Source organism: Anopheles aquasalis, chromosome Y (genome assembly GCF_943734665.1).
Source record: "Anopheles aquasalis chromosome Y, idAnoAquaMG_Q_19, whole genome shotgun sequence".
Lineage (NCBI taxonomy): Eukaryota > Metazoa > Arthropoda > Insecta > Diptera > Culicidae > Anopheles > Anopheles aquasalis.
Genome location: NC_064879.1, coordinates 6,121,326 through 6,136,325, shown reverse-complemented (window position 1 = coordinate 6,136,325; position 15,000 = coordinate 6,121,326). Strand labels below are relative to the sequence as shown.

General features: G+C 44.9%; 3 protein-coding genes and 1 long non-coding RNA gene across 5 annotated transcripts in view; 2 read left to right on the top strand and 2 right to left on the bottom strand.

Moving 5' to 3' along the window:
* Window positions 1–869: 869 nt before the first annotated feature.
* LOC126579827 (uncharacterized) lies at window positions 870–1,720 on the bottom strand. Its single transcript, XR_007608467.1, has 2 exons — window positions 1,342–1,720; window positions 870–1,274 (listed from the first exon to the last, which is right to left on the bottom strand). It is a non-coding gene; the product is annotated as an uncharacterized LOC126579827 (long non-coding RNA).
* Window positions 1,721–2,040: 320 nt separating this feature from the next.
* On the top strand, window positions 2,041–3,747 carry LOC126579826 (probable nuclear transport factor 2). Its single transcript, XM_050243462.1, has 4 exons — window positions 2,041–2,326; window positions 2,671–2,742; window positions 2,896–2,994; window positions 3,203–3,747. Exons 1-4 carry the CDS (start codon window positions 2,219–2,221, stop codon window positions 3,314–3,316), a joined length of 393 nt encoding a protein of 130 aa, XP_050099419.1. The 5' UTR covers window positions 2,041–2,218; the 3' UTR covers window positions 3,317–3,747.
* A 234-nt stretch (window positions 3,748–3,981) lies between these two features.
* LOC126579970 (uncharacterized) lies at window positions 3,982–6,329 on the bottom strand. Its single transcript, XM_050243772.1, has 5 exons — window positions 5,833–6,329; window positions 5,540–5,754; window positions 5,018–5,461; window positions 4,725–4,947; window positions 3,982–4,623 (listed from the first exon to the last, which is right to left on the bottom strand). Exons 1-5 carry the CDS (start codon window positions 6,001–6,003, stop codon window positions 4,471–4,473), a joined length of 1,206 nt encoding a protein of 401 aa, XP_050099729.1. The 5' UTR covers window positions 6,004–6,329; the 3' UTR covers window positions 3,982–4,470.
* Window positions 6,330–6,775: 446 nt separating this feature from the next.
* Window positions 6,776–15,000, top strand: part of LOC126579969 (NADPH--cytochrome P450 reductase) — a 9,262-nt gene continuing 1,037 nt past the window's right edge. Inside the window, exons 1-6 of one of the 2 annotated variants that reach the window (XM_050243770.1) lie at window positions 6,776–7,276; window positions 12,212–12,455; window positions 12,533–12,725; window positions 12,839–12,988; window positions 13,647–13,771; window positions 13,860–14,955. In XM_050243770.1, the coding sequence (XP_050099727.1) occupies window positions 12,283–12,455; window positions 12,533–12,725; window positions 12,839–12,988; window positions 13,647–13,771; window positions 13,860–14,955 (1,737 nt within the window). In that variant the 5' untranslated portion in view covers window positions 6,776–7,276; window positions 12,212–12,282. Of the gene's footprint in view, window positions 7,277–12,211; window positions 12,456–12,532; window positions 12,726–12,838; window positions 12,989–13,187; window positions 13,520–13,646; window positions 13,772–13,859; window positions 14,956–15,000 lie in introns of those variants that run through there. The other variant, XM_050243771.1, reaches the window with a different exon arrangement.

Genomic DNA, 15,000 nt, shown 5'->3' with positions numbered 1-15,000 from the left:
CGAAATTCGAAATTTCAACTCGTTGTTTCCAAACGTTTCGAAAACAATAAACAATTCAAAATGACACTTTGAATTAAAAAACTGTGAATTAAATTGATTTTTCTGTATAAAAAAAGACTTAACCTCTGTAATAATAGTATACGATTAGCAAGAAGAAATTATTAATGCATAATCAGGACGATATAACCGATTTTCAGTTCACACCGTTCGAAGTCGATGCTCGATGTAAACAAAACGCCAGCTGTCGATCGGAAAAATGCACTCGACAGTAGGCGATCGTGAACACCAAAATGAACACAAAATGAACCAAATGAATCATTGCCTTGAGGCCATCGAAATCGCCTGGTACAGTATAAGCACCTTAACCTTTTTAATAATAGTATACGATTAGCAGGAAGAAATTATTAATGCATAATCAGGCCGTTATAACCGTTTTATAGATCAAACCGTTCGAGGTCGATGCTCGATGTAAACGAAACGCCTGCTGTCGATCACAAAAATGCACTCGACAGTAGGCGATCGTGAACACCAAAATGAACCCAAACATGAACCAAATGAATCATCGCCTAGAGGCTATCGAAATCGCCTGTTCAGAATAAGCACCTTAAGGCTTTGCCAGACTGGTTGCGGTACGTGCGTTACGTGCGGTACTTGCGGCAGTTGCAGACGCTTTTTGGCTTGTCAAACACGGTATCCAACGAGGTTGTTCAGATGTGCTTTTGTTGCGGCACGAGCGGCAGTTGCAACAGTGTTGTGATTTTGTACAGATTTGCCGCACGTACCGCAACCAGTCTGGCAAAGCCTTTAGTCTTTTACCGAGAGTTACTGAGTTTTTTCACCCCTTATCGAAACATCTCAATAAACAGCCCTTTAAAAAATGTATTTTATTGCTTTAAAACCCGGGATTTTGGAATATTAGGTTCTGCAACTGTTGTCTTTTTCAGGGATTATCCAAAAGGCGCTTTGATCGCTGACAGTCATGGTAGAATTGCAAATTGTCCTTGCTGTCCCTGTAGCGGTACATAGGTCCATTGCAATACAAGCAGCGGCAGCACGGTTCATGCCGCACTCGTAGATAGTGTAGAATGATGTCATTGGGGAGAGATTCTGTGAATACCGAGCGACACGATAAACAAACCCGCGTGCCTGGAACCTTCTTTTGGATGAAGCGGTTATTTACCGCGTCATGTTCTGTCGTGTCCGTGATTTTTCCTATTGTTCTTCCAGGCTGATTTTGCATGCATTCCTTACTCATTTTGCTTTACCGGACCTTCCTACCGAAGAAAATCCATTCACTTCGGTTATTATTTTGTGGCAACTCCGTTATATTATGGTCCTTACCGTTGGGGTTCTGCACGCATCGAACACACCTCCAGCAATTTACTCCTATAAACAACAGGCGATCCGCTGGGAAAGAAAGGTATTTCTCGCGGCAAGAAACGATCATCTGGTCTTTGGGCTTGGATTACAGGGGCGTCCTATCGGTTCGGCTTCGAAACTGTTATGAAAACTGTTTTCTTTGTCATATTTTTTCCCAGTTGTCCAGGTACAAGGGCCGTACTACACCACACCTATTCAGTGTACTTCTTTTAACGTACTGCTAAAAGCAGCCATCGTTAGGAATACGTTATGCTTCTCTAATATGTTGCACTAAAAGCGATGCTAGGACTTGGGTCTTTGGCTAAATCATGTATTTATTTTGCTTTTTTTTTGTCTTCGCCTCAGCTGTTCCAAATTAAATTGACAATGACGAGCAAGCACCGTGCTGAGTTTCATGCTGTTTATGCGATGCTGCCCTTCGCTTCTCTGTTACATATATTTAGTTTCCCTATGTCGATATATCTCTCTATTAGTGTCTATCGCAAGTCTATCTATTGCAATACTTTTAGGTCTAACTAATTGAATAGTTTTTCGTTCATTTTATCAAATTAAACACCCAAAAGCATTGTAAAATGATTAAAAATGAAGATTTGTGTTAGAATCCTGCGTATTGTAAACGCACGTATATTGGCAGCAAAGCTGACATTCGGCTAGGGGTGATTTGAGCAGGGGAGGAATCTGCTTTTTTTTAACTCGGCCGTCACCGGAAGAGGGCTAGATGTGCGACGGGTTTTACTGCCTGAGCTAGCGGGCCGGGAAAAGTATAATCTGCTAACCGCAACCTGTGTTCCTGTTGCAGCTAGTGATAGCGATCGGAACACCAAAGATTTGATTTAAGATGGCGCTGAACCCTCAGTACGAAGAAATAGGCAAGGGGTTCGTCACCCAGTACTATGCCTTGTTTGATGACTCAGCACGCCGCTCCAGCTTAGTCAATCTGTACAACGTGAGTATACTACTATAGCTACTGCAGTGATTTGCTTGTCTTGATGCCGTCCTCTTACCGGTGAACCTGCTACCTTTCTCCGCTGGTAGTCAATCATTCGTGTCTGCAACACCAACGCACACTGCTCTAGGGTTAGCATATAACCTAACAAAACGTGTTCATAGATACTAGACCACTAAGATTTTTTGTTGCCAATGCAGATCATTCTGGCTGGCAAGTTTTCCTTTCCGATTCCTTTCCGATTCCTTTCCTCGTAGCCTAAACAAATCGATGGGCTCGCCGTTTGGCACCCCCAAATATCCGATCCATAACTATGGCATTCACATCGTTTGTATTCTCAACAGGCCGAACTATCCTTTATGACCTTTGAAGGGCAGCAAATTCAGGGAGCAGCTAAAATTTTAGAAAAACTACAGGTATGTTTGAAAGCATCGATGCCAGTTTGGGTCATTTTTTACTTAGTATTGAGTATTAGCACACGGCGAACCGGAAGATTATCGGAATCGTAGGTTTGGACCACGGCTCTGTTTAATGTTCTGTTTCTTTTTTTCAATCACATCTATTTTAAGAGTCTCGCCTTTCAAAACATTAACCGTGTGCTAACAGCCGTCGATTCCCAGCCTATGTTTGACGGTGGTGTGCTGATCAATGTGCTCGGAAGACTTCAAGTAAGCCATATTAATAATTTTAGCAATAGTACATTAGATACAATTCACTAATAACCATCGTAGCTTCTACGTACGTTACCTTTATCGTAACCAGGAAGATTGATAGGTTTAATATAGCATGTTAGTCAAACTACCTTCACTTGGTCGTATATTGGATATCAATAGATATCAATGGCTAATTCTTCTTCTTTTTTTATATTCCCTCTAGTGTGACGACGATCCTCCTCACGCGTATTCACAAACATTTGTGCTGAAACCGATAGGCACGTCATTTTTTTGTGCTCATGATATTTTCCGGCTTAATATCCATAATTCGGCGTAGAAGTATTTGATTAGCTATTGCAACACAATGTTTTATTGAAGCTCTTTAAAAAGTTGGAACGGTTCCGAATCTGATATTGCTACGACAGATAACCCAATATTGTGTTTGTTCGAAAACATTGCACTGCGACATGCTCCGACAGGTTAATTTTTACACACCTTTCGTTCTTTAACCTTTCTGTCAGGCAACAGATGTTTTACAGACAAAATGGAAAAGGAAGTGGAGGCAGTGTTTTATACGATTATTATGATTTGAAGAATGGCTTTATAGATCAATATCGTGTACTTCATCATCTGAACAGGGAACATGTGCTGCGCTGGATTGCGGCTCGGCACAATACGAGAAATTTAGTATCGTGGCCATTGCTAATTACATGCATGTTAGCCTTTTGTGTTTTGAATAAAATAAACGCTTAACCAAAAAACCGTAAAGTGGCGTTTGATTTTGTTCTCTGATTAAAACTGAATGTCTTCTGGCAGTAAAGACACTAGCGAAATCCGATCTAAATCAATTAGATAAGATGTGAATACTTATCATTTTGTTTTTTAAAATAATAACAGTTCTCGTTCGAGCAATATAAACACCTGGATGTATTCAGATAGATGCTAGAATTTCACAATCACAATTATTCACACTCAAGATATGTTTGCCGTTTTATACGCAGACATAAGGAGGGAACTAATTTATGTTACTGTTTACTGCTTTTATTTGTTCTTTTATATACTAATGACTAATGTCCGTAACGGGTTTAAGTAAATCGCACGCAGAGATAAAATCCTAACGGTAACATAAAAAATATTTCATTTTAAAATATTTTTAAAACGAATGTTAATTTGCCTTCATCATAGAGACAAATGTTGCGCATTATGATCTTCAGCAGCCTCTAGATATCGAACTATATGTATTCGAAGCTTAAATGCCTAGTGCCTATATAACATTAGTTTGGGACTGCATCGTATGCCTTGTTCTAGATAGCTTTTCAACACGAAAGCTAAATCATTTCAGAAACTTAGCATTCTTGTAGGGCTATCACTGCTTCACACGTTTGCCTACATTAATATTTGTTCCGCTGTGGCATAAGGAAGATCTTCACTCATTTTGACTACTAATCATATGCTTCAAACAGGGCTGAATGATTTCTGACAACGTTTCCTTTACTTCCGGTTCTTCAATGACCGCTGAGTGAAGCCCTTCAGCGATCGCATGGCCATCGCTCGGTTAAAGTGGCGCGAAGTTTTCAGATCTAACTCTTGGCTGTTTGAATTGCCATCGCTTGATGAAAGAATCACGTACAGTACGCACATCACCTTGAACATATTAAGACAAAAGAAGATATAACATTTGGTAAAAAAAAATCTGCCGTTCAAATCAGCTTCATGAATGCATTATGCATTTTTGAATGCCTTACCAGAAAAACGATGATAATGATCGTAAAGATGTGCAGCGAGGATGTTGAGATATGCTCTACATCCGCGATTGCTTTTTTGATTGGTTCGTATTGCGGATACAGCTCCAGCGCTTGGCGCAGATGATTGACCGCTTCCTGGAAGTGACCGTACGCCTTAAAAATTTCTCCTAGTGTGAAATACTGTTGCCAAGCACTGCGATCCCTTGGTTGAACTTCTAGAGAGCTACAATTGTTTTATCGACAAAATTTGAAAAATACAAAAACATACAACCATAGTCAATCATCCAACATACCGCCTAGTAAGATGAATAGCATCATCCAGATACTGCAGATTAAACAGCACCCTGGCGAGATTCAGCAGCACCTCTGCGTTGCTGGGAGCGATGGCAAGCGCCCTTCGAAAGCATTCAATCGAAAGGCGTGCGTTGCCCTTTATTCGCCAAAAATTCCCTATCTGATTGTACAGCTGCACCGAGCGGGGCTTTTCACTTTTCGCTTTTCGCAACCGCCGTTCTAAGGCATCTATATTGAAGTTTTTAAATGATTTGTAGCCTTTTTTCTTCAGAAATAGATAGGCTACTTCAGGTTCAGGCACATCCGGATGATTATATCGTTGCGCTATACCAATCAGATCGTCATAGTAGGTGAAATTCACTGGTTTGCCGCAGTCGAGCTCATCACTGTCGGCAGTTGGCGCTTCCGTTTTCGATTTGAAGCTCTTGCCAAAGGCGGTGGTGCTGAAACAGGGAACATTTGAAAAAACGTGCGAAACGAAAGGCTAACACATAAAATGGGTACAGCACAGTTTGATGTACCTTGTAGCAACATTCAACCGATGCTTATCAGATGATTTCCGGCTCCATGTGTTATCCCGAAAGCTGCTGGCGGTGCTAGTAATAATGTGAAATGTAGATTCTTCATCCTCGTTTGGCAGAGCGGTTTGCACTAGCTCCTGGAAACTTCTAAAATGAAGCTTCGAGTCGTTTTCGTTATCTGTGTACAGGGATTCTAGTGCGTTTGAGAAAGTTGACTGCAAAGGTAAAAGAAAATCATTTTTGATACGCTTGCCATTGGGCTGATTTCCCAGAAGCTTCTTGAGTCTGCATACCTTTGCCTGTCGATCTCTGATTGAAGTAACACAAACGATTTTTCCTTCCTCGGAATTAAGTTTCCACAGTGTCGAGGTTCGCGAGTTCGTTGTCATGATCTGCATACATACGATGTATGCCAATCCATAACAAAATACTACTTTTCTTTCACACATTTTGATAGCTGGCATAATTCCGCGATGTTATGTCTCGGCCCGATACGGCGGCATTGCCATATTCGCTTTAATTCAATCACTAGTTGTTGTCCAGTTATCTCTTTATCGCCCTGGTACAATTATCGCACGTTTTCGTCTATCGTCACTTCACAACAAACTATACTTGTTCGCCCAATTGTGTTTCTCAACGATGGTGGTGAAAGATATCCTCAAGTTGACGAAACACTACTGGCTGCGTCGAATTAACGTCATCAATACAGTAAACCTGCTCGGAATCTCGATAAATTCGTACCCCAGGTTGTTTCACCTTCAGAACTACTGTTGTTAAGAACGGCTGTGCGTCAGGAAGGGGTAAGGAGTTTGGGTTAGCGTTTCTTGCCCCGCACGGCTTATTGTTGGAACTGTCAAATACATCGTTCGCCGCGCTGTGTGGTTTCTCGAGCTGTTGAGGTGCTGGAAAGAAACACACAGACAAATGCATAAAAGACAGATAGCTGAACATTGCGGGCGAAATGAAATGCCGCGTCGGTCGAAAAAAAATCTTCCAAAGGAGGTACAGTTGATGAAGAGAGAATATTTTTTTGAAAGCAATCGAGAGCTTCTTTGTAACATGCGTGGTGCTTGCGGTGCTGATCATAAACGCATCTGACCGGTGAGTTTTACTTTGACATCAAGCCAGCGTCATAACACACACCACTGTGGTTGGGCTATAGGAAGCCAAGTGCGTCGTAACATTATGCTGTCGTCATCGCTTCATGCTTGAGGTGTGCTCTCGGTTACAGGAGGCAAGCTAGCAGGCTAGCAGCATTTCGTAGAAAGTGTGTGGAATTGCCGTAGTCAGGATTGTTCTCGTAGTTACTGTTTCAACAAGTTGATTGAATATGGTATCCGTCGCTTTGGTGCACATTGGGCGATCGCGGTGTGCTGGTGATTTGGCCCGATCCTAAGTCTAATCCTCCTCCATCCCGGAAATACTTGCGATGTTGTGATCGAGCAACATTCAATATTGCCTGTCATTTCCGTTCGTTTCGTTGAAGCATTTCCACCAAGGAAACGGTGACATGCAGTTGCATGCTGCACGGCCTTATCTACTATCAACCGAGGCAACTACTCAGGCGAATCGGAAAATCGCCTTGCATCGAACCATAATTTACTTTTCATTTCCTCCATAGCTGTGATCTTGCGCGAGTGATTCCTATTGTTGTGCGCGCCCAAGGTACTCCAGTTGAGTGTATTGGCGAACATATTGTGGTTTCTAAAACGATTAGCGGTTTCGTTGGTTTCGCAGGTAAGGTACTATCGCTTTACCATTTTACTATCTACACATATTTAAAAAAAATACACACACATAAACATTGAATTTTGTTTGGTTGAGCATTTTTTGGGATCGAAGGGTTATGTTGAATATTTCAGCATTATCATGATGAAAACGAAGAGCAAAAAGCAGGCAGCGATAAGGTTAGTACTCTACCGTAGCTCGCACAAAGGGAAGAACCGATAGATCTCGTTATCGTTAAACCGATTAGGAAGCTAGATTCAGAAGAAGAAAAAATACACATTCCACGGTGGCCCGCCGAAACGAGGATGGAGATCTGGAGTAAACTTTTAATCGCAGCCGTTCAAGCGATCACCATTGCTTTAATATTCAAATTGAACTTGTATATGCTGCTAGACAGACAAGTCAATTGTCAACTGAATTGGACCAATAATTTTCCATCGAGCATCGAAGAATGTCTTTTTTTGAAGAATTTAATTTTCCTGTTTTGTCCACGGACCTGTGGCATTGATGTGCTTTTTCTAGTCTATACACCCAACCGGTAAATTTCGTATCACTTCTCATCATCAATCTGCCTCGCTAATACCGGAATTTAAAGAATTGCGCGAACGAAGACAAGACTGCAAAATGTGCGAGTCATCGTTACGCGTCAAATGGACCCCCTGCGCCATATAAAAAAAGGGGAATGGAAGGTAGATGAGGAGGGAGCGGGGTTCAGCTAGTGATACGTGACTTGCTGGACATATATATGCTTCATTCATTTGGATCGAGCAGTGTACTGATGCTCAAATGTCTTAAGAAGAGCGGAGAGTTACCTAAAAACCTGCAACAGGTACTTTCATCTCGTCGCGATGTTTCATCTTTACGATCTCGCTACGCTTGATTCTCCTGAATGACATCTTACTCCCTATCTCTCTCTCTCTCTCTCTCTCTCTCTCTCTCTCTCTCTCTCTCTCTCTCTCTCTCTCTCTCTCTCTCTCTCGCTCGCTCTCTCGCTCGCTCTCTCCATCCCTGTTTTATTCGAATGATGCAAGCATGTGTAAATGTGCCTTGCTTAATGTGGCGCAACCATACGCAACATAATCTCGCAGCTGGTTTGGCACAGAACTTAGCCAACTGCTGCTGGTGACCGCGCAGGAGCTGGCTGCTTCTGGTGCACTAGCGTTCAGCGAACCATCGTGGCTAGTTGCTCCGGCTTGCGCGCACCGCATTACGCAGGATTGCCGTAAGGGAGCATTTTACCGCACGCTGTTTGCGCGATGGACAGGTTCTCATAATGGGAATAACCCGTCTGATGGTGCGATCGTCTTGAACGCAACCAAGAATAATCATATATGATTCCTTCTGCAGCTGAGCAGAACGCAGCAGTCGATATTGTAGAAATGACAGCAATTTACCTTCGAATCATCACATTCAACACACCTAAACTTTTTCGTTGTGCTCCTTGAGCACAATACACTGCTAGGTGGTTGAAATCACGATGCCCTCTTGCTCACACGATGGTTTGCGATCGTGCAGCAATCGTTTCTAACATCATTACCAAGGTTCCTGTTCGAATTGATTTTATGCTAATTGATTATTGCCCCAAGTGGAACGCAAATGAAGCCAACCAACCGCCGTTTTGTCAACCTACCACCGACTTGTCTTTTCCGTGCTCATCAGCCAGGAAGAGAGTCAGCTTTGCAAGCCGAACTCGTTGCTTAACTGACCGTTGCGGGAAAGGGGGGGGGGGGGGGGTGGGATTGCGTACACTGTAATCACCCCACTGGCAAATTGAAAATTCTAGAATGTTAATTAATTGGTCTGCACTATTGAGGCAACCAGGTACTGAACCAAGCACCCCTTGGCTCTGGCCAGCAACAGTACATCGAACCAGTTGGATCCTGATTCATTATCGATTTGAAAGAACTGTTTTTTTGTTTTGCCTCTGCAATAATGTAGTGGTGGCGTGAGGTATGATTTTTTAGTGGCCGCCGATACGCGTCGCTATCCTGTAACGTTGATATTCGATATATCTTCTAGGATAATTCTGCGAGTCCTCTCTTTGGAAACTCTTTTCCACAAAACAAAAATTCACAAAAATTCATGCCTTTGTCCATGGATAGGGGCCTTCAAATGGCCTCCGTGGGTACTGTTCTTTCGATCTGTGGGAATCACATTTTGTCGCCTAGCTTTATTTCAGCAATAACCGCAACAAAGTAGCCCCCCCCCCCCCTCCCCCTATGGCCTACAGAAAATTCGCTATTGCGATCAATGCGAGAGTTACATGATCCAGTCACCAGACTCTGCCTCTGCATATTTATCGACACTAACTCCTTCGCGGTCACATCCGACATTGGTCATTGTTGCGGACCAGGGGCACATGCAGATCTTCTTTCGGGTCCACACAGGGTCAACTTAATTTGGTCCGATTTGGCACAGAAACACGTGGGGACGGCGCTATCAGCCACCCACATGTTTCGTGCCGTGTTTAGTCACCATGATGATCCTTTTCTGTTTTCGTATCTTCCACTCAGCAACACCGCTGGGGAGCGTTTATCAGCGCGAGAAACCCGTGGTGCCCGCTCGCCGATGACGCGCAATGACGAAGTTGATTCGATATCTAATCAGTGTAAAGCTGTGCGCTACGCGCGACTTTACAATTGCTTGGACTCGTTGGGCAATCGACCTAGGTCCGCTACACGTGCATACGTGTGCGTTCGCTGTTTTTCGTGCTGAGTAATGCGGCGTTCGCGGATATCTCGCGCAGATGAAAATATGTCGCGGTTTGTTTAGGAAATCGCCCGGCACCATTGGTGCGGCCTATGGTAGGCACGATGCCTTAGAAGTAATCTAGCAATGCTGCTTCAACCCAGGGCGCAAAGTTAAGTCTTAATTGCCCGAAAACGTTCGAACGACGAGAAGCTTCTGGCGGTTTTTGTTTTTTATGTCTGTCCAAAAACAAAAGAGAGGAGAGAGAGAGAGAGAAAGAGAGAGAGAGAGAGAGAGAAAGAGAGAAAGAGAGAAAGAAACAGGTTCGAGTAATATTCCACAGCATGTGGTATTCACACATCATGTTTTTGCAAACGCTGCAACCACTCTGGCGGTGGTCGAGTGCGTGAGTAGTAGAAAACAGGGGAATTGGTGGTAGTAAGCGCGAACTCGCGGAGTCTATCGCTGGGTCGCGGCTCGCACGTCCTCGAAAGACAGCGCCACGAACACACCAGCACTCTGCTGATGTGTTAATATAATTGCTGCGATAAACCTGCGGCAGTGAAACAGCAGAAACATCAGACAAGGGCAACGCCGAAGAAAAAAGAAGCAGTGCGTGTGGTGGTATGTGGGGGGGGGGGGGGGTCTGTGGCAATCCGCGATCTGTCGTGTGTGTCTTCCAGCGCCACCTTGAGGTGGGCGGTGCGAGAGGCAGAGCGCGGATACGGGGCGCCGCTGGTTTTGTTACGCCCGGCGAGGTGCCTCGGTTCCGAATGGTAAGCACTGGGGCGCGCCGTTTAGTACGTTTAGTGTGCTCGACGATCGCAGACCGGCGAACGCGCGGCACTAGTGCATCGAGTAGCGCTCCAACTGTTGCACAACTACGTCGCACACGCACGCGATTCGTTTAATATCACGGCATCCAACACGGATCTCGTGAGGCCAATAGTAGTAAAATCGGTAGATCTGCAGTGTGCTCTATCGCAATCACCCACCCACCACGTGAACGGGGTGCATGTGACACGACACGAACGGTACACATCGTATCGGCAGAATCTAACCGCAGCCGGGTGTGCTTTCAGTGATCAAAGGTGCGCGTAAGTGTTGTTTCTTGCGGGGGGCGGAGGAGAGGGCATCAATTTTTTGCAATAGATTTAGCAATCATACGCGTCGCGCACGAATGGTCTCAGAAGGGTCTTGCCTAGCATAATGCAAGCCGCACACTAACAAAGTGAGTGAGCCAGAGATGTATGTTCCGGGCACAATAGGGCGGCCAAGGTCAGAACTGGATAATGCTGTGACGCCAACAGCTGGTGGGGCTAGGGCGCCATCGTGATAAGATTTTCGGCAGCTATCCTCTGGGGACTCTACGGCTTTGTTTTTTTTTTTAATAAATACGTCTCCTTCTGCTTCTACCAACAACATATTGCCGCAGCACTACCGCTCTCATATGCCATGTTACATCAATCAAGTCGAGCCCGTGAAACCGGTAAAAGTATTTTGCGAAAGCAACGAGCAAGGTACATCCGCCGTGGCAGCGTTGTTACGCACTCGTTACGCCATCGAACAACAATCTCAGCACAGGAGCTGAAACGACAACAATCTAGTTTGAACGTCGCGGCCCATAGGCAGTGCTGTGACGCTGGATTCGCTGGGTCGCCCATCCTATGATGGGAGTGTGTGATCATGATTGGCGAAAAAGATACATCGAAACATTCGTGCAACTTATCTGACCTTGATTGTACGAGTTTGAGGCACAGGAAGAGCCAGCACACGTATCAGGGCCCGGCGGCAGGGCTGGGCAATAATGTGCAATTGACACTCCAATTTACTTGTGCGTAGATGTTGCTAGTTGCTGTCTCCTCGGTCCTGGAGGCAGTGCCTTTCGTAAAGCGATCGCCGTTCGTTCTTGAAAATGACATTCACAAATATCATAGTCATGAAATGGTGTGTAGTGGCTGTGTCCAGCATATGCCAGCAGTCGAGGCGGAACGTCCAGTTTCGGTTAAGGTCAAACTAATTTAGGGTAGATAACGCAACATTTCTCTTCCCGCTCGTTGTGAAGGCCAAAATGGTCGTTGTTATGAACACGCGCTCATGGTCATTGGAATTGATTTCGGTGATCACATCGGTACCGGCCCATGCTCTATGCATTTCTCAATGAATTGTGCGGCCCGATGTCTGGGCATCGGAGTACCCGGAAAGTTTAAAATATCAAGCATATGCATATCTCATCAAACAGTATTTCTTCCCCAGGACAATATTGGCCCTTAGCGACGGCAAACCCTTGACAACCCTCTAGCATCGGGAGAATTTGACGCGTAACAATGGACACCCATACCGAGGCGGAAATGCCGGCGCCGACGATGGCCGATGAACCGTTCCTTGGCCCTCTGGACATCATTCTGCTACTCAGCCTTGTGGCTGGTGCTGCTTGGTATCTGCTAAGGTCAAAGAAGAATGATACCACCTCCACTCAATTTAAATCATATTCTATCCAGTAAGTGCAACCCAGAAACCGTCGTAATTCTGCTTCAATAACCTCCTACCCTGCACATTTTCTTACGCATCGACTAGACCGACAACGGTAAACACGATGGCAGTGGTAGAGAATTCGTTCATCAAAAAGCTGCAATCTTCGGGTCGTCGGCTGGTGGTGTTCTATGGTTCACAGACAGGAACGGCCGAAGAATTTGCCGGACGACTAGCTAAGGAAGGCATTCGCTACCAGATGAAGGGAATGGTAGCCGACCCGGAGGAGTGCAATATGGTAGGCCAAGAGCAACAGCCAATCCAACCAACCCCCTTGGCCTTGACGAATCAAGGCAAACTCGCCTACCCGCGATAACTCATTCGCTCCTCTTTTGTATGCGTAATCCCTAGGAAGAGTTGCTGCTGCTGAAGGATATCGACAAGTCGCTAGCTGTGTTTTGTCTAGCAACGTATGGCGAAGGAGATCCAACCGATAATTGTATGGAATTTTACGATTGGATTCAAAACAACGACCTCGACCTTACTGGCTTAAACTACTCGGTAAGTATAAAACCGTTGGAACGTGAGAATCCGGGTCGTCCGAAGGCAATTTGTTCGAGTAGCTAGACCGTTGCGTAACATTACTCAACTGCATGAATCGAGCAGTGTTGGTGCGTGGCCGTGGTTTTGGCTGCCATCAAGTGTGCGGTTGTCAAATCCTTTTCTCAGTTCCTGGACGGCCGCATGTTCGTCTAGTTCAGTGTTTTCCTCCTCTTGGCCCACCGTTAACAGCCACAACGTATTGTTTTTTTTTCTAAATTCAACGGATTCATGCAGCTCCTTAAAGCAATTCTCAAAATCGGGTAGCGATCTGTTTCGAACTAAATTCCGCTCTAGCCGGAAATAGCGAGCCACATGAAGTGTTTCTTTCCAATACCCTCTCGATGTTATTGGCAATGGACTATACTCCAGCAATACACCTTAATGCACTTCGAGTCAACGCAGCATGCGCACCGGTGCTGGCGGCGATTTCTAGCCGTTAGTGTGCTAACCAGTGTCAACCGAATAATGCACGTATTCAAGTATCAACAGGTAGCCATTTGGTGTTTTTGCTTAGTGTTATGCAACGTTCCCATTGGCTGTTTCCTTGTCTATCTTCAATAATCATGTGTGGAGGAAAGTTTTAAAGCAACATCTTCCTTCGATTGTCCTTCCGTAGGTGTTTGGTCTTGGCAACAAAACTTATGAGCATTACAACAAAGTTGGCATATACGTCGATAAGCGACTAGAAGAACTTGGCGCCACGCGGGTCTTTGAGCTCGGATTAGGGGACGACGATGCAAAGTGAGTAAACTTTCTGATTGCGATTCTATTCAGGCTCCTACATTGTCCAAAACATGTTCGTGACTATTCTTATTCTCCTAATCCACAGCATTGAAGATTACTTCATAACATGGAAGGAAAAGTTTTGGCCCACCGTCTGCGATTACTTTGGCATCGAGAGCACTGGTGAAGATGTGTTAATGCGCCAGTATCGACTATTAGAACAACCGGAGGTTAGCGCAGACCGTATCTACACTGGTGAGGTAGCACGCCTACACTCATTGCAAACGCAGCGACCACCGTTCGACGCCAAGAATCCATTCTTAGCACCAATCAAGGTGAATCGAGAGCTTCACAAAGCAGGTGAACGATCATGCATGCATATCGAATTTGATATCGAAGGGTCTAAAATGCGTTATGAGGCGGGAGACCATCTGGCCATGTACCCAGTAAATAATCGGGATCTAGTAGAGAGGCTCGGCAAATTGTGTAATGCTAACTTGGATGCAGTGTTCTCGCTTATCAACACCGACACGGACAGCAGCAAAAAACATCCATTCCCGTGTCCTACTACCTACCGCACCGCTCTCACGCACTATCTGGAGATTACGGCACTTCCGCGAACCCATATCCTTAAAGAACTGGCAGAGTATTGCTCAGAGACGAAAGATAAGGAGTTTCTGCGCTTCATTTCGTCTACCGCCGTCGATGGTAAAGCAAAGTATCAAGAGTGGATTCAGGACAGCTGTCGTAATGTAGTGCACGTACTGGAGGATATACCTTCGTGCCAACCACCGATTGATCACATCTGCGAGCTCTTACCACGATTACAGCCACGTTACTACTCGATATCGTCATCGTCGAAGATACACCCGACCACCGTGCATGTTACTGCTGTACTAGTGCGCTACGAAACAAAGACGGGTCGTATGAATAAGGGCGTTGCGACCACATTCCTCTCAGAGAAGCATCCAGGGGAAGGCGAAGAGCAACCAAGGGTGCCGATTTTCATTCGGAAAAGTCAATTCCGGCTCCCGCCCAAACCGGAAACTCCGATCATTATGGTCGGCCCTGGTACCGGTATTGCACCATTCCGAGGATTCATACAAGAGCGTGACTTCAACAAACAAGAAGGCAAAGATATCGGTCAAACCATTCTGTACTTTGGTTGTAGAAAACGTGCTGAAGACTACATATACGAGAATGTATGTTTTATTTCCGTCCTGCGAAAAAAATGCACTTATTTAAGA